Source organism: Bos mutus, chromosome 25 (genome assembly GCF_027580195.1).
Source record: "Bos mutus isolate GX-2022 chromosome 25, NWIPB_WYAK_1.1, whole genome shotgun sequence".
NCBI classification, from domain to species: Eukaryota; Metazoa; Chordata; class Mammalia; order Artiodactyla; family Bovidae; genus Bos; species Bos mutus.
The window spans coordinates 14,941,815-14,962,494 of record NC_091641.1 but is presented as its reverse complement, the minus strand read 5'-3'; the positions used below and the strand labels follow the sequence as shown (position 1 = coordinate 14,962,494).

The 20,680-nt window shown below is 54.9% G+C and overlaps 1 protein-coding gene across 3 annotated transcripts; it reads right to left on the bottom strand.

Moving 5' to 3' along the window:
- Window positions 1-160: 160 nt before the first annotated feature.
- STX1B (syntaxin 1B) lies at window positions 161-19,031 on the bottom strand. Of its 3 annotated transcripts, none has more exons than XM_070363227.1 (10): window positions 18,740-19,031; window positions 10,143-10,217; window positions 9,839-9,938; window positions 9,663-9,737; window positions 6,688-6,761; window positions 6,202-6,310; window positions 5,951-6,024; window positions 3,955-4,092; window positions 3,753-3,863; window positions 161-2,229 (listed from the first exon to the last, which is right to left on the bottom strand). In XM_070363227.1, the coding sequence occupies exons 1-10, from the start codon at window positions 18,767-18,769 to the stop codon at window positions 2,101-2,103; spliced, it is 915 nt and encodes a 304-aa protein (XP_070219328.1). In that variant the 5' UTR covers window positions 18,770-19,031; the 3' UTR covers window positions 161-2,100. The 3 variants fall into 3 exon arrangements, with proteins under 3 accessions (XP_070219328.1, XP_070219330.1, XP_070219329.1); XM_070363229.1 differs by having other exon boundaries at window positions 161-2,100; XM_070363228.1 differs by having other exon boundaries at window positions 2,096-3,493.
- Window positions 19,032-20,680: the final 1,649 nt, after the last annotated feature.

The following is a 20,680-nucleotide window of genomic DNA, read 5'->3' as shown; positions in this document are numbered from 1 at the left end:
TAATGCGTACCTGTCCAAGCCCTGGATTAAAACTCCTCTGAGCCTGTGCCCATCCCCCCAGCCAGCACCCACCCCCCACCTCCCACCATGTCTCTCCCACCCCCACGGCGCCCGTCCCGTGTGGGGACAGAAGGAAGTGAGCACACAGCATCCCGCTGTTGGATTGGTTGCTATTTCTCCCGTCCCACGGGGCCCGACCCGGCCCGGGGTGGGGGTGGGGGGGCTCTGGGGACAGGACATGCAGGGCAGGGGCGGGGGGGCAGAATTTTCCTGTATTTTATCCATTTGCAACTTGGTCACCAATAGAGAGAAATGGGACTCTGAGGGCTAACAGGAGAGGATGGCCTGGCTCTGGGCCCCCAGCCAGGCCCCAGGAGTCCTGTCCCCTCCGGGGAGGAGAGGGAAAGAGCTCTAGAAACCAACGGAGAAACAGAAGGGGCAGGGGCTCATGTCAGCAAACACGGCTACATCACGTGACACGCCAGCGACACAGAAACACACGCCAACGCACACGGTTGCACAGCAGGCAAGGGGGGGTCGGGTGGGGGAGGAGGGAGCCGGGGGCCACCCATCTTGTCCTCTGCGGGGCAGGCTGGGGGTGGGGCAGGGTGAATGCATAGAACACATCATGTACACACGCTCGAGGCGTGGCAAGAGCGTGCATCAACCCACAGGCACATGGGATGGACACGCAGTGTGCTTCGTGAAAGGCAGGGCTAGGGAGAAGTGGGGGGGGAAGCAGCGAGCCCTGGCCAGGCCCGGGACCACCCACGGGGCACACAGGGGCTTGATGGTGGTAGGGGCTCGGCGGGCAGGTGGGCAGAACACACTCGTCTGAGAACATGCAAGAGACACCAGCCCCCAGACAACAGTTCCAGGACACGCACGGACACAGCAGCCAACAAGCAAACACATCCCGTGGTGGGTGGGACTCGGAGAAGCAGACCCTCAGGGATCCTTTGGTCCATCTGAGGCCCAGAGAAGGGCAGTTACAGACCTAATGCCACTCAAGGAGGCAGCAGCATCTCTCCAGCCATGGCTCCACCCTTCTTGTGGCCCCAAGGCCGTGGGAATTCCGGAAACACCTGGGCTGAGAGGGTATCCTGGCTGGGCGGCCGGAAGGAAAAAGGGTTGGGTGGGGGGTGCTAGGGCCTGCTCTGACGTCCCCAAAGAAGCCTGAGTGGGAGCAAGGGGGGCTACAGTCAGATCCGGGGGCAAACTTCCTGTCCTGACGAAGGGCACTGTGGGAATGGACAGGCAGGCGCCCCTCCTGAGGAAAGCCCACCTTAGGAGTCCCGTGCATCTATGGGCCATACACACAGGCAGGGCCCAGCCAGGTAGGGAGGAGGTTGGCTATCTGAGCTGGGGCTGGGGTGGGGTGGGGTATTACGTTCCAGAAGGTTACAAGTGCATTGTCTCTCTCACGCACACACGCTTCACATGAAGAGGGCCTCCAGGAAACCATGTGTACACACACCAAAGTCCTCCGCCTTGTGCACACGTATGTTCCTGGGCCAGTGGAGTGGGAGGCTTCGAACACTGTTCCCTGCCCATGTACCCCTCCCCCACCTGCCACCCAATGCACAAATCCACCCATGCATGTGTTGTCTACGCAGCAAGGGAGGAGTTGGCGCCTTCCTCACCATCACAAACCCGGGCCCGTCACAAACTCTCAGACTCACCCTGTGGGGCAACAGCTATTGGTGACACTGCAGCAGGAGTCATGTCCAGGGAATGGGTCCCATGACTCAGCCCACTCCAGTACGTCTGAAATAAGCAGTTCCCTAAACCCCAAAGGCCAGCACATCAGACGGGCCGGTAGAGACCATCACCGGCCTCTTTTCGGTTCTGAGGTAATTCTCAAGAATGTTCTCATTCTGAGAGCCGGGGGCAGCCCCTGCCATTCCCCTGATCAGTAGCATTTCCCACCAACAGCCTTTCCAGGAGACATTCGTGTGTCCCGGTGCCAACCTCTACAGGCTTCGTGCTGGTGTCAGCATGCACTGGGCTCCTGTGTGCATGTGTGTGTGCCTGGGTGTGGCCTCATCCCCGTGGCAGGTAGGAGAACACTGAGGTGTCCCAGCTTCTACACGTCCAGGCCTACGTGACAGAGAAAGATAAGCATGTGGGCTTGTGTGCACAGGGGCTTGGACCACGCAGAGCAGGAAGCGGCCATTGCACAACGTTGATGGAGCCATGTGTGGCCACACCCAACAGCGGCCAGCAGCTCTGGGGAGAGAGGGAGCAAGCAAATAACTTGGATCAACAAACTTGGACAGGACACAGGTCCTTGCAGGTGAATGGATGTGGGTATCATACACAGCGGGGCAGAAACACACTATGTAGAAATCCTCTACACACACATACGCACACACAATTGCAGACGTACTCTAGATAGCGTAGAAATATAGATTTCTGTGCCCATCCAAAACACGTGTCCCATGCAAAATGTAGAGGGTTCTATCTCAAGAGAACACCTACTGACACTTTAGACACAGCCTAGATATTCACTCACACACACACACACACACACACACACACGTCCCTCACATCACTTGCCAGGGGAAATGCACACAGATACACAGGCTAAGCTAGATTATTTACACGTGTATGTGTCCACTTGCTTGCCTTGGCTGAACCCCATATGCACACACGTGCTCCCTAGGACACAGGCCAGCCCCGGGGGTGACTAAGCCAGGAGCGCTGGCTCCACACCATGCTGGGGTGTCTGCCACGACCTGTGTGTACTTGGGCCAACCTGGATCCTCAGGGAATGAGTGTGAACCTCTGCACACATACAACCTGCCCCATTTGTAGCAGACTCAGGGGAAGGGGGCATGTCAAGGGAGGCGGTGCTGTTACATTGGATTTAAACACCCAAACACAAAATTCCACGGACACAAACTGTGTATCCATGGATCCGTGACCACACACATACACACACACACACACACACAACCCTGTTTACAGAAGACAGAAGAGTGGGGCTCAGTGGGCTGCTGTGTCACACCCGGCCACAGTCCACACAACAACCCAGAGGAAGGGGGAAAGCTCGGACAACACACAAACTTGACGTGGGGGGGCAAGAAGGGTGATCGGGTGCTTGTACACGCAGCTACACACGTACACACACGCACACACGCTGGGGTGTCCACACGTCTCGAGCATGTGCCGGCGGCATGCATGTTGGTGTGCATGTGTAATCGCGCCTGCTGCTATCTACGTGCGGGGGCGAGGGTGGTCCATGGTCGGGGGAGGTCCAGGGACTCCAGGGTCTGATCGGGCGGTAAAGGTTAAGGGGGGCTGCCTGTGTTGAGGGTGAGCCTGGAGCAGGGGATGGAGTGAAGGGGCGGTGGGGGTATTGCTCCCGATGTGGTGGGGGAAAGGTCTGGGAGGGATAGGGTGGGGGGGCCTACAAGCCCAGCGTCCCCCCAATGGATGACGCCAAGACCACCCCCAGCACCACACAGCAAATGATTATCATGATTTTCTTCTGCAGGCAGGAAGGCCGAGGGGGAGGGAGGAGACAGGGAGACCGAGAGATAAAGAGACAGACAAACCGACAGACGGATGGGGAGGATGGTGTGAGGGAAAAGAAGAGGGGAGAGAAAACAGAAAGAAAAGGAAGAGGTCAGAACCAGAGATAAGGCCTCTCGTGGGATTTCATCACTCACCTCAGCCCCGGCCCGAGCCCAGCCCCGCCCGCTCGGCTTCAGCCCACCTGCTCCACAGGCCCACCCGCCCCCGCTCACCCTCCGGGCCTTGCTCTGATATTTCACAGCTTTCTTGGTGTCAGACACGGCTCGCTCCACGTAGTCCACGGAATGTTCCACATTGTACTCAATGCGGTCAATCATTTCGCCCTATGGAGGAGACATGCATGGGACGGGGTGGGAACTGGGGCTGGAAGAGGGGACCCCCAGGGGACCCGGGCGAGGCTCCCCGAGGCAGTACCTGGCTCTCCACCAGCATGGCCATGTCCACAAACATGTCATGCAGCTCACGGATGCTGGTTTCCAGTTTGATGATCTCGTTGTGCCTCGTCTCTATTTCGTTCAGCGCCTGCTTTGTCATCTGCGAGTCCATTTTGATCTAGGGTGATGGGGGTGGGAAGGGTGAGTTTGGGGGGTGGGAGGGGAGCTGCAACCCCTTCACTCCCAGAAGAGCATCTGGGTTCAAATCTGGCTGGTGCTTACTAGCTGTAACTGTGGATAAACTGCTTAACTTCATGGAGTTTCAGTTTCCTCACCTAGAAAACTGACACTAAGTGCCTGCCTCACATGGCTATGTGAAGACTGAGTGACTGTGTACATTGATTAGAATAGTGCCTGGCACACAGAAAGCACTAAAGAGACATGTGTTAAATTACAAAAAGTAAAACTTGGGTACTTCTCTAGTGGTCCAGTGGCTAAGATTCTGTGCTCCCAATGCAGGGGTCCTAGGTTCGACCCCTGGTCAGGGAACTAGATCCCACAGGCCATAACTGAAAGATCCTGTGTGCCACAACTAAAGACCCAGCGCAACCAAATAAATGAATATATTTTCAAAAAGCCTCTAGCACACACCAGGGAGATGGGGGTCCTGGACCCCCACCAGGATTGGGGGCCACCATCTGGTCAATGGTGGACACAGTAACACAACCAGGTATACCGCCTCCTCACAAAAGCCAGATCACTCATTTTCCAAACCACTCACTGTTTAGAAAGCCACTCTTCTGCTCTAAAACCCTCCAGGGCTTCCCACTACCCACAGTCTACACACCTTTTACTTTAGCAATCAAGATCCCATCTTCCTTTCTGTCCTTATCTCCCCAAATCATAAGAGCCCACATCATCCAATGGCTCTTTGGCAACTGGTCCACTCTCCCTGTCTTTATTCAGTCTGTCCTCTTTGTCTGGAATGTCGTTTGCCCATCTTCCTGTGTCCAAATGCTCCTTGTCTCTTAAGGCACACAGCTCAATGCCACTTGCCCCAGGAAGCCTTCCTTGACCCTAGAAATGAATACTATTTTAGGGCCCATCTGCATCCTGTTCAGCCTTCAGGCAAGGTACTGACAACCTTGCACCGCAATGATGGTGGGTCAGTTGGCAGGGATCAGCTCTATATCCTGAGAACCACTTATAAGTTTTCCCTCTACTCGCAGGCAGACTGACAGACATCCCGGGCAGAACTGTCTGGGAGGGCTCCGGGCTAACTGGCTCATGAGCGATTTTCTCAAAGCTAATTTAACAAAGTCAATTCTCTAAATAACAATTTGCTGAAAACTGCTAGACAATCAGTGAACAGACTTTAATCCTGGTCTAGAAACCTAAACCAGAGTCATTCTGCCACCCACCAGAAGCAGAAAGAGAGCCAGAACCTGTCAGCCAGGGCAAAAGTCAAGAAAGAGAAAGAAGAACTACGGTGGAGGGGTACAGCTGGGGAAAGTCCATCTATTTCACATATAAGACGGCAAGGGCAAAACTTCAGCAAAACTAAAACTAGTTTTTTTTTTTTAAATCTTCAAAACGTAGGCAAATTAGTCACTTGGTGAAATGACCTGTGTCACCAGGGAGAAGTGTATCCTTGTACTGAAGAGTCATGACTGGACTGCATCCTTGCTCTGCCTCGAGTTGTGTGACCTCGGCAAGTCATTTAAGCTCTTTTTTTAAATTTGGGTCAGATTTCCTCATGTGTGAAATGCAGCTGCCTCAGAGGCTTGTGGTGAGGAGTAAAGGAGTTTAGTAGGTAAATGTAAATAGGTACAGTGCCTACAACAGTGCCCACTCCCGTCTGCCATTTTTATGAGGCTGCCTTTCTGCTCAGCCCCCACGGAATTCCCCAGTCCCAGATTCAGACTTCCCGACGCTTGTGATTTCAGGGTGGACTTAGGACCTTGAATTCAGCCTAAGCCTGGGGAGGAACGATGAATACTCTGCAAGTACAGACCCCACCCCTACGCGGGGCTCACATCGTCCGTGAAGATGGCCAACTTTCCACTCTCCAGCATGTCTTCCAGTTCTTCGTTGGTTGTGGTCCTTCCGGCTGTGGGGAGAAAGGGCTCTCTGTTCAGTGACTGGGCCAGCCTGGGGGGCCCAAGGTGATGGGACCCCGGAGCCCACCCTCCCACCTGGCCTATGGCCCACCGAGGGGAAGGGCCTGCCTGGAAGGAGTACGCGACGGCGGGGGTGGCAGGGTTGGGGGTAGGGGAGTCACACGCACTGATCTCCAGCTGCCGCTGGATCCGGTCCTTGCAGCGGTCCCGGTACTTGGACTGGGTCGCGTTATATTCAGTCATTACTTCCACGAACTTCCGGGAGAGTGTGGAGTGCTGGGGTGGAGGTACAGACAAATTAGGAAGCAGGCAGCAGAGACCGTGGAGGGATGGAGTGGGCAGGAGGGATTGAGTAGGCCTATGGCCCTTTCTTCAGCTCGTGCCACGATCCCAACCCCTCACAAGAGCGCAGTTCCTTAGCCCCAGTACCTACATCCTACACCCAAACCAACAAAGCGGCCAGGCAAGGGCCCTCCGCCGTAGCCCCGCCCCCGCCCCACCCAGTCTCCTCCTCGGCCACGCCCCATTCCTGGGCCTGCTCTGGGCTGCCCAACCCCAACAGGCAGGGCTCCAGCCTGGACTCCTCCCCTGCCAGGTCCCTTCTGCTTTGGTCCTGGCCCTGGCCCTGACCGTGCCTGGCCGCTGACTCCTACCTGGGTCTTGCGGATGCGCAGGTCCGCAGAGGAACGATTCAGTCCCTCCTCCTGTTCAATGCTTTGCTCGATCGCTGTGGGAAAGAAGACACAGTGGCGGGCGGGCGGGCGGGAGACCCGGGGCGTGCGGGGCGGAGGCTTGGGACATATGAAGGGGTAGACATCCTGAGGCAGGCCGCAGGCCTGTGAACAGATGTCACACCCAAGCAAGGGCAGGCAGTAAAGACTGCAGGGTGGTGAGGCAGGAGGCCGGCGGATAAAGGGATCAACATTTGAGGGGGCCTGGAAGGCAAGCAGGAGGGGAGATTGAGCATCAGTTGGTCACCAGACAGGGGGGCTATTTGTTCTGATGGAGAGACTGGGTCTTTGAAAGTCTGTAACTCCTGCCCAGCCTCCCAGTCGACATCCTCTGTATGAATGGGAGGGTACTCTCTACTTTTTGCAACCTCAGCAAAGGGTCAGGAACCCATCGTGGGACTTTACTGGTGGACTGCAAGGAGTTTCAGGCAGGTCAGGTTCTAGTAGCCGCCCTTTCCTGGGAAAATCCCGGGGTAAGCAGATGGATGTTCCAACAGAGAAAATAGCTCTCCTCCTTCCCAGGTGGCACTAGTGGTAAAGAACCCACCTATAGATGTAGGAGACATAAGAGATGTGGGTTTGATCCCTGGGTCAGGAAGATCCCCTGGATGAGGGCGTGGCAAGCCACTCCAGTATTCTTGCCTGGAGAATTCCATGGACAGAGGAGCCTGGTGGGCTACAGTCCATAGGGTCACAAAGAGTCGGATATGATGGAAGAGATGGACATGACTGAGCACACACACACACACACACTGCCTTAGAAAATGACCACTGTCCCAGGAATCCCCACTGCTAAAGGATGTTCTGGAAAAGCACACAGATTAACTGGGGTTGCTGCTTCTAGATCATACACTCCCCACACTTATTCAGATTTTCTATAAAGGAGCTTGTGAGTAAAACCGGCTGGGCTCCGGAAATGCAGCCTGAATGAAACACAGGCCCTCTCAGAAGGGGAAAAGCCTCCAGGCCATTCCTAAGAACATAGCTTCACTGTTCCTGGCAGCGCTGGAGGTATGAGGCTGGATGGTGCCCCAGCGCTCCCCTGCCAGCCACGGCGGGCCAGTGAATGCGTGACATCTCTGTTTCAGCTGCTACGGGAAAAGTCCAGAAACACACACCCAAGGATGTTGGAATCACTGGCCCTAGACTGGGACCCTATTGTCAGGCTTGGGGCTGGGGTCAAATCCTGGAGGAAAGGATCCTTTAATAAGGTCTCAATGACTTCTTCCAGCAATCCTGGGAGTTCAGTGATAGCAGTCCAGATTTCAGACTAGAAACTGAGATTGAGATGGAGAAAACCACCATTTGAGGTCACAGACAAAGCCAGAGGTCATGGCACCACACAGCTGGAGAGAGATGGAGAAGACGCTCTCTTTTTCTGGAGCTCTGAAAGGTCAGCTTCTCTAAGGCATTGCCACTTTTCCTATCTTCTTTCTTGGCTGTTTCTGAAGTCCTAAACCATATAGCCCTCCTCATGGTCTCATGTGTGCTAGGTCGCTTCAGTCATGTTCAACTCTTTGCGACCCTATGGACTGTAGCCTGCCTGGCTCCTCTGTCCATGAGATTTTCCAGGCAAGAATACTGGAGTGGGCTGCCACACCCTTCTCCAGGGGATCTTCCCAATCCAGGCACTGAACCCGTGTCAAGGTCTTATACAGCATGTTAATGTCAGAGTTCCATAGGCTCAATGAAATCGCTGAGTACAGAGATTTTTAAACTGTGTTCCATGGATCCCTGCTTCTGAGAAGGAACCTCAGAGGGGGCTGTTGCTGGGAGTGATGGGAAGCCAGGTGCATAGGGCTCTGGGACTCCCAACCCCAGGTCAGCCAGAACAGTCTGACATTTATGTGTTGTATATAATGGAATTTGGGGTGAGATTTCACTTAGGAAAAAAAGATTTTGCTACCCTCCAAAAAAAGAAAGAAAAATGAAGAAGCTCCACCCCTAGCTTTGAAATTGCTTCAGTAGTTCTTACTGTACTGATGAGGAAGCTGAGGGTAGGGTACCTGTCCAGAATGAGTTAATGATGGAAGTGGGCTCCCTCTCTCTGGATTTGCAATCAGTGAGCTCCCAGTTTGGATCATTCTGCTTTCCAGCACACTCTCCTAAGTGCACAGGGCTTACAGATCAGCACTAGAGGCTCACATATGACCTCCTGTTGAATCCGGGAAAGCATGAGTCCCTGTCCTCATCTCCCTGGACCAAGGTCATTGTACTCAGGGCCAGACATCTGACATGACTCCTTTCCCCCCAGAGCCCAGCAACATGCCTCAGACAGAGGAGTGCTTGGCAAGTGTTTTCTGATGCTGAATTACCAGGAGCACACAAATTAACATCACGGTAATGCTGCTGAATTCCCCTGGCACCAACAGATAAGGAGGTTCCCAACCCACAATGCTTTGGGGGAAGGTGGTTATTACCAGCACCCAAGTCCTTAAATTAGAGTGAATACATGAGCATTTGGCAAGTCCCTCCTGCAAGCTTGCCAGCCCCCTGGTGTCAGCCACACAGTCCAATCTGTCCTGAGCTAAGGATACCAATTCAGAAGCATTTGCTGAGCCCACCTACTGGGTGCTGAGCGCTATGTCCGGCACCTGTTCAGGAGAAATGAGGCCTCTGTGAAACGAAAGCCACCTGGAAGATTACATTTTCTCAGCAGATCTTCTTGCCGATGGAGAGCTCGGATGCAGTTTGGACAGAAACCCTCCTTTCTCTCATTTCCCTGTCCTGTCTGTATCTTTCTCTGTGGCATCTGGAGCAAACTGGAAAATCTGGGATTTTATGCCTTCTCACTGTTTAGGAATTTGACTCCTGGAAGTTTGTAGACATTTGTCATGGTTTAGTCCAATGGAAGGCAGACTTGTTTCCCTCCTTAGTCAGGGGATGGCATTTCTCACCTTTCAACTTGGATCGAACCTTGTTGGCCGTCTTCTTGATGTCTGTAGTGAGGTCCTCCAGCTCCTGTTTGGTCTCTGAGGGGGAGGCGACGGGACGAGAGGGATGGGTGAGACGTTTGGGTGGGACCCCAGCCTCCTTCTGCCCCAGCTCCCAACCACCCAGCAGTAGCACTCACTCTCATCCGGGTTGGGGGCGGCCAGGATGGCACTGTGCTGTTTTTTCACTTGTTCCACATCCTCTGACAGCTTCTCAATGCAGCCCCGGATCTCTTCCACCTGGGGCAGCAAATTGGCTATACCCAGCCAAGTCGTCGGGCCAGACAAAGGGATTCGGGGGTGGTGCTCAGTCAGGGTTCAGGGAAATGGGCCAGACCCAGAACGGCTGGTAAAACGCCAAGGGGATGGAGGAGTAGAGAGAGGGATGGGGGTGCGGGGGGCCAGGAAGAAGGCAGTTGTGGGTTGGGGGTCAGGTTCTGTTACCTGTTCAAAGAACTCATCCATGAAGTGGTCTCGGTCCACATGGACCACTTCTTCCTCATCATCGCTGTCTTTCGCCTGGGAGGCAAAGAAAGGCAGGGTCTGTGAGCAGTCCTGTTGCTCTGAGCTCTAGGCTCAGAGTGGGGGTCCTGGGAAGGGTCACATGAAGGGCGCCCAGAAGTCATAACAAATACTGAGTGTCCTGTGGCACAGGGTCCCGGAGGCCGGGTGGCTGACAGCCCAAAGGACACCTTGGAGGGAATTAGCCAAAGGCACCCTTACGGAGTAGAAGTGGTCCTGGGAGCGCTGTCACCCTGGAGGCGGGTGGTGCTCTGGACAGATGCTTTATCCAACCAGTGTGGAAGCATTTCCATATTGTAAAAACTGGCCAAATGTCAGCCTGGCAGTAACTGGCTCTGGGCTGCAAGAAGGGGTCTGACGTGGAGTCCAGGGAGCCTGACCCCTGCCACCATGCCCCCAGCCGCTCCCGCCAGGCTTCGCTGTGTTCCCTTCTCTTCCCCTCCAGCCTCCAACACGACTGGCCACGTCCCCTGTGCAAGGTCACTTCACTGCCAGTGGCGGGCATCAAGTTAAGCAAGCACAGTCAGGCCCGGGGAGGGCTGGATGCGAGACACAGAGAGCACCCCGACCTTCCTCCTCCCACCCACTCTCACCCCTCCCCGACTTTCCTCTGTGAAGTCACTTGCTTTCATCCAGCCTCTTCCAACTTCACACCCACCTACTCTCCCTTGCTTGGATTTCCCAGTTGCAACCTGCAGCTGCTCAGCCCTCCACCCCCAGGGTGCAGAGACACAAAGGGATTCGCCCTCCCACACCGCCACCGCGGCCACCAGACAGGCCAGTGACATAGACAGAAGGGCTGATACAAAGGCACACAGAAATAGGCCCCCTGACACCCACACAGAGCTGCACTGACGTGCTGACGCTCACCCGCACACGGGCCCACAGCAGAGCTGCCTTCTGAACATGTGGACACACAGACGTGCAGAGCTCACCACCCCCACGCCCCCTGGGACACTGGGGAGGGCCCCCTGGGGCTGTGCTCTCAGCCTCTCTGAGCCTCAGGTTCGCATGCTCACTCAGATCTAGGAAGGAGGAAAAGGGGGTAGGGAGGGCTCCCCAGTGCTCCACACTCCCGACTCAAGACCCTGCTCGGGACAGAAGTCTGAGGGCCAAAGCTGAGCCCATTAAACTTAATTACATCTGGAGCCCTAATCAGCCTCCACGGAAATTTAAACAGAGTTCACCCTGATTTCCAGAAAAAAAAAAAAAAAACGAGCCAAGACTCAGACAGAATCTCACGACCAGAGCCTGAATGAAATCAAGACAGGAGCCAAAAGTGTCTAGCAGGGGATGTTGCCAGATGAGATTGAAAGAGGAGAGCTCGCCCAGAACCTCGACAGGGTCCCAGCAGACCGCAGACAGGACCCGACAGAAACCAGACAGCTCAGACCCAACCAGACTCACGCAGACAGATCGCAGACAGCTGAGATCGAACCTAGACAGAGCCAGATGGGAGCTAGATGAGATCTAGACAGCCGGTTAACTTGGAATCAGAGAGCCCCGACAGCACAAGGAAGAGATCAATGGAGATGCCCAGCTAGACCCTCTCAAAGGCACCCCAGCTTTCCACTGAAGCCTGGCTCAGATGGTACCCAGGGATCCTCCCCATGCCATGTCAGAGAATGGGCTCAGCACTTCCATTTCATCTCCAAATATCTCCCGGGAAAGGGGGGGCTCCTCTTCTTGGCCCACAGCTGCCCCCAGAAGGAGGGGTGGTAGCCGGTGGGGCTTGGGGACCCTGAGGGGACTTTTGGCTCTTCAAGCCTCCAGCTGACCCGGAACCACACCGGCAGACCTTGGCCCCAAGAGGCTCTGGGCTGCTTGGCTCATCTTTGAGGACTCACCGGCCTCCCATGAGGTGCTAGCCTCAAAAAACCAGCTGCCCCACGAAGGCATGTTCCTTCTCTGCCTTCAAGCACTTGGCCCACAGCCTGGCTGCCCACAAGTCATGAGGCCTCTCGCTGGCCCAGGTGTCTGGAAACTTTCCTGTTCTTTTCCCCCTCCCATGCTGACTTTCTGTGTGTCTTAGTTCCCCACCAGGGAAGCCCAACGCTGACTTTAGACTCCCTCAAGTCTCATCTCTCTCCCTCTCTCCTGTTGTCCCCAGGGCCAGGTCCTTGATTCTGCCCCGGGGCATCCTTGGCTGCCTGTTTACTTGCCCTTGAGAGAGGAGGAAAGGTACAGGCCCCAAGGATGACTTAGTTGGTGCACTAATTACAGGCAACTGAGAGCTAAACTCCTCTCCAGTTTCCAGACACTTCTCCATCTATAATCTCGTCTGATCCTTACCACCACAGCCCTCGAAAAAGCTGTCCCCATTTCACAGATGAGGGAACAGGAGGGCAGAGGGGGAAGAGGAAATGGACTTGCTCAAGGGCACCCAGGCTGAAGGGCTGGAAAACCAGAGGCATAATCTAAGACATGCCTCCTCCCAGACCCTCTTCTGTGGCTCAAGGCCACGCTGCCTCCTACCAGCCACTCCACCACCAGAGGGTTCCCTTCTCAGGTCCCCTCCTGACAAGGCCGAATCTGGGCAAAGCTCTGCGTCCTAAAAGCCTAGCAAAATATTAGCATCTGAGAGCGCCTTTGGCCTTGGTCTTGCATTCTTGTTATCTCATTTAATCTTCACTGAAATTCTTCAGTTTACCATTGGTCAGCGAAAGCTCATGAAAGTGTTAGTCGCTCAGTCGTGCCCGACTCTTCGCAACCGCATGGACTGTAGCCCACCAGACTCCTCTGTCCATGGGATTCTCCAGGCAAGAATGCTGGAATGGGGAGCCATTCCCTTCTTCAGGGATTTTTCCCGACCCAAGGATGGAACCCAAGTCTCCTGCATTTCAGGCATATTCTTCACCATCTGAGCCACCAGGGAATCCCAGTTATGGCAAATGTTTACACAGCATTCTATGATGTGCTAAATGCTGTTTTAAGCACCCTGCCTTTATTTATCCATTTCGTTCTCACAATAGCCCCCTTTTATAGGTGGGGAAACTGAGTCACAGAGAGGCGAACACGCTTGCCCAGGTCAGCAGCTGGAGGGCCACACGCCTTCTTCCCTCTGAGCTTCAGTCTCTGCATTTGCTGAACGGCAATAAAGTCAAGAAAGTAAAAGTGCTAGTCACTCGGTCGTGTCCAACTCTTTGCGACCCCATGGACTGTAGCCCGTCAGGCTCCTCTGTCCATGGAATTCTCCAGGCAAGAATACTGGAGTGGGTTGCCATTCCCTTCTCCAGGGGATCTTCCCGCCCCAGGGATCGAACTCAGGTCTCCTGCACTACAGGCAGATTCTTTACCGTCTGAGCCACTGGGGAAGCCTGAGTCCTCCCTAAATGGTGGGCTGGAGGAGGCAATGAGACCACCAGGCAGGAAGAAAATGCCAGATGCTGCCAGAAATAATTACTGCTCAGGGAGGGTTGGTTGGTACCCACTGCCTTTCCCCTGTTACAGATGAGGAAACAGGCTCAGAGAGGTTGCCTGACCCTGCCTAAGACTTCACAGCAAATAAGGTCAAAGGTGAACTGAATTTAGTCCCTGAACTGTCTGGTACTTAATCTCAGGCTCTTTCCCTCCTGTCCCTCTGTTTCTTCCTGGCCCCTAAAGAGTTGTCTCTGCTGTGTCCTCAGCACTGCTGAACTCCCGTGGCTGCGACAGAAAACCAGGAAGAGGTGCCAGGCTGCAGGAAGAGCCCAGACAGGAAGCCAGGGGTTCTAGCCTCCATTCAACTTGCTGGGTGACTCGAGGCAATTCGCGGCCCCTCCCTGGGCCCTGGCTTATCTGTGAAATGGGTGGGCCCTCCTCACTCTGAGGTATGCAATCTTCATCATGAGCACAGCCTACATTTCTGGAAGAAGCTAACCAGCCTAAAAGAAAACAGGCTCCAGGCAAAAAGAATACCTCGGAAAAGATGATCACACACGCCCTTATCCACCTTAGGGACAACTGAAGCCTCAGTTTCCTCATGTGCGAAATGAAGATAAGAATTATATACATCAGACACATAGGTGTCAATAACGAGCCGTTGGGCTCAGTTACAAGTGCTTTGCCTGAATGAATTTAATCCTTACAGCCACTCCATGAAGTAGATACTCTTTTTATGGCCATTTGACCAATGAAGCAGAGAGAGATTAAGTAATTTGCCTAAGATCATACAGCTGATGGGGAGCCGACAGGGTGGGGTCTGGATTGGAGCCCTGGCGGTCTGCTCTTTACTGCCTGCCAACTCCTCAAGCGCTCAGGAGGATGAAATGGGAGAGTGTGGAAGCCCTGGGCACATTCTGGAACTGTCCTGGGGACAGGGGACATCAGATCCAAGCCTCTGGGTTCAGTCCTTCCTGACCAGAGACACCCGGGGCCCTCAGGGGTGTGTCAGTGGCGTGGCGACAACACAGATGCGTGGACAGAGGGAGTGGGGCAGTGTGAGCCAGCGAGTCCAGCACGGAGACAGACACGAGGGTGACTAAACCAAGGTGGAAAGAGACTGGAACTGGGTGATAGAAAAGTCATAGAGTGGGCCTTCCCTGGCAGTCCAGTGGTTAAGACTCTGAGCTTCTACTACAGAGGTCACGGGTTCAATCCCTGGTTGGGGAACTAAGATTCCTGCATGCCACATGATGCGGCCAAAAAAATAAAAGAAGTCATAGAGTGGGTATGTGTTTGGGTAAACACGTATGCATGCCCACACACACACAGCGCACACGTGCTCACACCTGCTTCTCAGGGGCACATGCATCCTTTGATCTAGAGGCACCAGCCTCTCTCCACTGCACCCCCTGCTTCGGTCCATCTGTCTCCCTGACCCGGGCCTCTGCTCGATCCCAGCATCTAGTCCAGTCTTCCCACCCCTACCTCTCTCCTCTGCCTTCCCCACCAACTCCTTCTTCATGCTCCCTCTGCCCCACAGAGTCATCATTTATCTAACAAATGTGTCTGATCAGTGTCCACTTCTCTCCTGGGTGCTGTGGAGAACAAGCCAGGAAGGGGGCCTGCCTCCAGGGAGCTGACATTCCAGGGGAGGAAGACAGACCGTGCAAAAGGAGCAAGCAATTTCAGACTGGACTCCGGTATATAGCAGGAAGGAGATAAAGCGGGAGGTGTGATAGAAATGGCCGTGGGGGAGGTTTGACATCCGAGCTAAGGCCCAGGGAGTTAACTGCACCGCAACCTGGAGGACACTGAATTCAACGCAGAGGGAACAGTGTTCAGGCAGAAGGAACAGCATTCACACAGAAGGACCAGCAGGTGCAAAGGCTCTCAAGCCGGGGGAGCTTGTGCGTCTGAATGGCAGAAACAATCCCTGTGCTGCTGGAGGCTATCAACCCATCACCCAGGGTTCTCCTGGTCCCTGATGGAGAATGTGGGGCCACTCTTTCCTTCTGCTGCATCAGGTCTGCACTTCTAAAGCATCTATGTGCCTATCCCACCTGTGAAGGCCCTCAAATTCCTCACCGCAGGCTCCCCTCCCCCATTTCCCAGTCTCCCCAACCACCCCCACCTCCGCCTTCCCACTCCAGAACTGCCTTCGCAGGCTATGCCCACAACACATCCCTTGTGGCTTCTCTCTGTAACCTTTCTCCCCACCTCACTTGCTCTCTTCCTCTCCTTTTCAGCCCATCCCTGGACCCACTCCTTGGACCCTGGGACACCCATCCAGTCAACTGACTCCCTCCTGCAGCCTCCACTCCAGCCCAGCACCTCCCAGTTGCCAACCAAAGGTGCCTGGTGATGTGGAAACAGAAAACCCTAGTTCACCCTGGCTCTGCCATTGACAGCTGTATGACCTTGGGCAAGTCAGGTTACTGCTCTGGCCCTTGATGTACTCCAAAATAAATTAGGGGCCACGTCTTGCCCATCCCAGGGGGCTGACAGAAGACTCAAGAGAAATAAACAAGTCAGCTATGGAATAACATACACTCGTGGAGCAATGCTGAGCCCAAGCCTCCTTCTAGGAGCCTCTGGCATAATTTCAATCCTCAGGATAGCCTTCCGAAGCAGGTCCCATTGCTACTCCCAATTCATTCATGAAGGAAGTGAGGACCAGAGAGGTTAAGCAACTTACCCAAGGTCACACAGGAGTAGCAAAGCTAGGATTTGAACCCAGACAGTCTGACTCCCAAACCTGTGCCCGTGAGTGCTATGTGATAAACCCCTTGGGACCTCTTAAAGTGCTACTGGAAAAAGACAGTCAGGACCCCCCAGGCTGACCTCCCCTCTTATCACTGACTTTCTGATCCCTCTCAGCCTCTCAGAGGCCCCTTTCCCAGGCCTCCCACACCCTGCCTGGTTTCTCCAGGCTTCCAGCCTCCTCATTCTCAATTCTGGTGGGGAGATCTCCACACTCCTTGCATCTGGAAGCTTTTTCCCACCCTACACGTGCCCTCCCGAATCTCCAGTTTCCTGGAGCCATGACTAACCAGAGCCATCAGCATTCAGTCAGCCCCCTTCATCCTTCCACCCTCGTCCCACCTCCACCACCGGCTGCCCCCAGCAGCCCCAGCAAACTGGATGCCTCCCCTTGGGGCAGGGGGTCCTTGACCCACTCAGATGAAGACTCTCAGCACTGCCTTCCCTGTATCCTGCTTTGCCTCTTCCCTCCCCCTCTCTAATCACGCCATGATTCCACTGTCACCTCACCCCCACCTGCTTTCCATCTCGCTGGGTTTGGGAGCCATGGCACAGTCTTGGCAACAGCAGAGCTGGGTTCAAATCCAGACTCCTCACTTGCTAGTGGTGTGACCTTGGGCAAGTTTTCACCACTCTAGGCCTTGGGTCTTTTTCACCATAAAATGAAGCAGTCTCTCAGTCTGCCTACCTTACCAGGTGAGGGTCTAATGAGATTATGGATGGCAACCTGCTTTGGATGAAAACGGGGAGAGAAGGGGAATTAACAGCATCAGTGCTGGAGCCAGCCTGCCTTTAAATAGCTGTGTGACTTTGGTCAAGTTACCTAACCTCCTTGGGCCTCAGTTTCCTCATCTGTAAAATGGGATAATGCTAGCACCAATTTCTAGGGTTGCTACAAGGATCAAAATGAGTTAATATGTATACAACACTTAGAACAGTGTCTGGCACATGAATGTTGGTTATTTTTATCACTCCCCTTTTCCTGATGCCTGAGTGTATAACTCAAAGTTTAACTGAAAAAAAAAAAAAACCCAACCTTCAAAATTCCCTCTCTCATCCCACCTGTCAACCCATTTCTCCTAGAGGCAACAGTCACTTGCCTCCAAGCTCCTTCCTTTTGTCTTCCTGTAACCTGGTTCCCCATCCCCAAACCCAGGGGGCCCTCCGAAGACAGAGCTTTTTATCCTTAGTGTTGAGACTTCTCTTTCAAAGGCTAAAAAAGCAGAGACACATGTCAACTTGGCAGACGGGAAACCCAGAATCCTGTCTGATCTTCCCATCCACTTGCTTGGTGACCTTGGGCAAATTCCTACCCATCACAAACCTCGATCTCCTCATCTGTCAAATGGGATAATAACCCAGGGGGAACAGCCAATAGGCTCCTAGTCAAGTGCATCAGGCTACATCAGTTGGGTCTAGTACTTTATTAGCATAACCCCGGGCCTGAGCACACCGCAGGCTGTCAGCTCTGCCTCCTTGGGCCCCAGGTCATTTCTCCAATGCCCCTAGCCTCCTCCCAGTCCCAGAAACCACTCTTATCAAGCCCCCATTCCCCAGCCTCTTCCAAATGGCAGCTTGCACTGCAGACACCATGCCACCCTCCTCCCCTGTCACCCAAATCCAACTCACTGCCTGGCCGGACTCCTGGAGCCGGGCCTCTTCAGGCCTGCAGACCGGGGGCCCATGCCAGCTCACCCCTGATGGTTCAGGATGCCCCAGTTCCCCCCAGTGGGGCACAGTCCATGGCACACAACCCAGTTCCAGGGCCCTGTGCACGGAACCTCCTTCCGGTCTCCCCTGCAGCCCCTTCTCCCACCTCTGGGATCACTCTCTGTCCGGCCCTGGCCTCTGGCCATCTCCTGAAGCCACCCCTTCCCTCCTCATCTCTGAGAGGTGCCCCCTCCCCACGAAGAGCAACACAAACACACATTTCATTCACTGCTCAGTTAGCATCTCAGTCCCAACCTGTGTCCTTTCCCCCGGCCACCCCCAAATCTGGGTCCCGCTAGGCTCAGCTTGGCCCAGGAACTGCCCACATCCTCTCATTCAGCAAATCGGCCCAGCAGATGACAGCACCCTCCAGTTCTCTCCCCACACTCACTCTCTCCCATCCTCAGATGAGACCCCAGGGCCCGCCTGGGGACGTGGGGTGTCCAGGGTCCCTGAGACCTCTCCTGCCCCCAGCATGTCTTAATGGCCTCAACCCTTTCTAGCCACTGGCCCTAAAATGCAGGTTCATTGGAGACAGCAGGTACCTCCACATCTTGGGGCGCCCCTGCCATCAACCTCCCGCCTCATCATTTGCCCCCACGTCCCAGCACCTCCCCCACTCCACCCCCAGGAGTCCCCCAATATTGGGGTCCCGCCCCCCCCATTCTCCCCACCCCCAGGCTCACACTCCGCAGCTCCTGAGTCCGATCCTTCATCCTGCGACGGCTCCTCCTCCTCCTCCTCCTCCTTCTCGTTCTCCTGTCTCTGCTTCTGCTCCCTGCCTCCTGCCTCGGTTCGGGAGGCCGGAGTCTAGGGGCGCCGAGGGGGCACCGGGGCCACTGGCTGGGGCCCGCGGGCGGGGGCGGAGTCGGGGGCGGCGGGCTGAGGGCCGGGCAGGGGCAGGGGCCTGGGCCGGGCTCGGCTCTGCCGGAGCTGCGGTGGCGATGCGGCTGCGGCACAGGCTCGGATGGAGGGATGCGGGAGAGCTGGAGCGCGGGGGAGGGGGGCGGAGGGAGGTAAGGAGGAAGGGAGGGAGGGGGGAACCAGGAGGGGGCGGGGAGCAGGGGGCATGCGCAGCGCCGGGGGCTGGGGGCGCCTGGGGGTTGTAGTCCGGGGAGGGGGACCCAGGAGGGAGGGAGATGGGAGAGGCCTAGAGGGGGGTGGGGAAGGGCAGAGCCACAGAAGGAGGGAGAGATGCGGAGAGGCAGGAGATGCGGCTGGAGGCGCAGAGATGCTGGTGTAGGGTGGGGGTGGCGGTTAGAATGTCAGAAAGAAGGGGTCAGGGAATGAGTTAAGGGAACAGCCTGGGGAGCGGTACTGTGGATCCCTTTACACCAAGAGATGCAGATAGATTTTATATTTTATGTTTGGGAGTATCCCTGTGAGTCTGGGCAGGACCACCTCTGTGTGTGTGTCCCTGCGGGGAGCTTTCTGGACACTAGGAATAGCGAAAGTGACCCTCTAGGTGGCTTTTGTGATGCAAGGAATCAGCCAAGCCTAGCTGAGGAGGACATGGGGCTTGTTTTTCTTTTTTTGCACGACCTTCCCCACTCTAAGTGTGAGAGTCCCTGGACAGCGTGGGTCTCAGAGCTTTGCTTGTCTACCTCCAGGGACAGGGAGCTCAGCACCTCCGGAGACCTGGCCTATCTTTAGGTGGCTCTGTCAAAACAAAATCGGTCCTTGTTGGGAGGGGATTTCTGGTAACCTCAAGGGTCCGAGAACCCAGTCCTGTTCATTCATGGCCACCTTTCCTCTCTCCATCTTCACGGCTTAACATCACGTCAACTTCTCTACCCCTGCAATGGGGCCTTGGCCACCAAAAGGTCTCAAACCAGCTTTTTCAAAGGTCCCCAGTGACCTCCTCTAGGCCAGATCCATCAATTGCTCACCAGGCCTTATCCTCCGTGATCTTTCAGTGATGCATGACCCCAAGGACCCCTCTCTTCTTGACACCCTGCCTTCCTTGGCTCCCACCTGCCTCTTGCCTTCCACGCCTTCCCCTCCAAACACTGGAGGTTGTTTCCCAACCTCCATCCAGACCCCCAGCTTCTTCTGCCTCCCCTCCGCAGCAGGATTCCCTGGGCCTCCTCCCAGGTTCTCTTCTTTCTTTACCCCCCACCTCCCCAGGTTCAGCCACACTGACATGACTACAATATCCACTCTATACCTGCATGCCAGGTCCTCAGGGCAGCACCAAGAACAGAAACCAAAACTGCAGTCTCAGATGTGGGGATCCATAACTATTGTGAGTGAGGCCAGGGCTTTGGCCCTGACCACCAAGACTGTGAGCCTCTTCTCCCAATGAGCCTCTTCCTGTGCTCACCATCAAAGAGGGCATCTCTGTCCATTCAGCCCCTCAAAGCAGATAGAAAGCTCTTCTTGGCTCCCTCCCACATCCAAAGAATGCTGCCATGTTCCAAGCATCTGCCAAGTCCCTGGTGCTCCACTGAGGAGCCCCCATAATTCTCCCAAGTGAATTCTCCCAAGCTACTGCCATTATCCCAAGTGTCCACATCAGGAAGCCGGCTTGAAATGCTTAAATAACAGCAAAGGGCAGGGCTGGGGCTCTTGTCTGCAACTTTTTTATTTTAAATTTTTATTTTCTGCCTACGTGCCGCATGCGGAAT

Excerpts from the sequence above, each read along its gene's own strand:
- STX1B (XM_070363227.1), bottom strand. The coding sequence starts at position 18,769 with ATGAAGGATCGGACTCAGGAGCTGCGGAGT. Across the intron at positions 6,311-6,687 it reads TGCGCATCCGCAAGACCCAG|CACTCCACACTCTCCCGGAA; the intron begins GTAGGAGTCAGC and ends CCTCCACCCCAG. Across the intron at positions 2,230-3,752 it reads ATCAGAGCAAGGCCCGGAGG|AGCTGCTGGCCGCTGTTGGG; the intron begins GTGAGCGGGGGC and ends CTCTCTCCCCAG.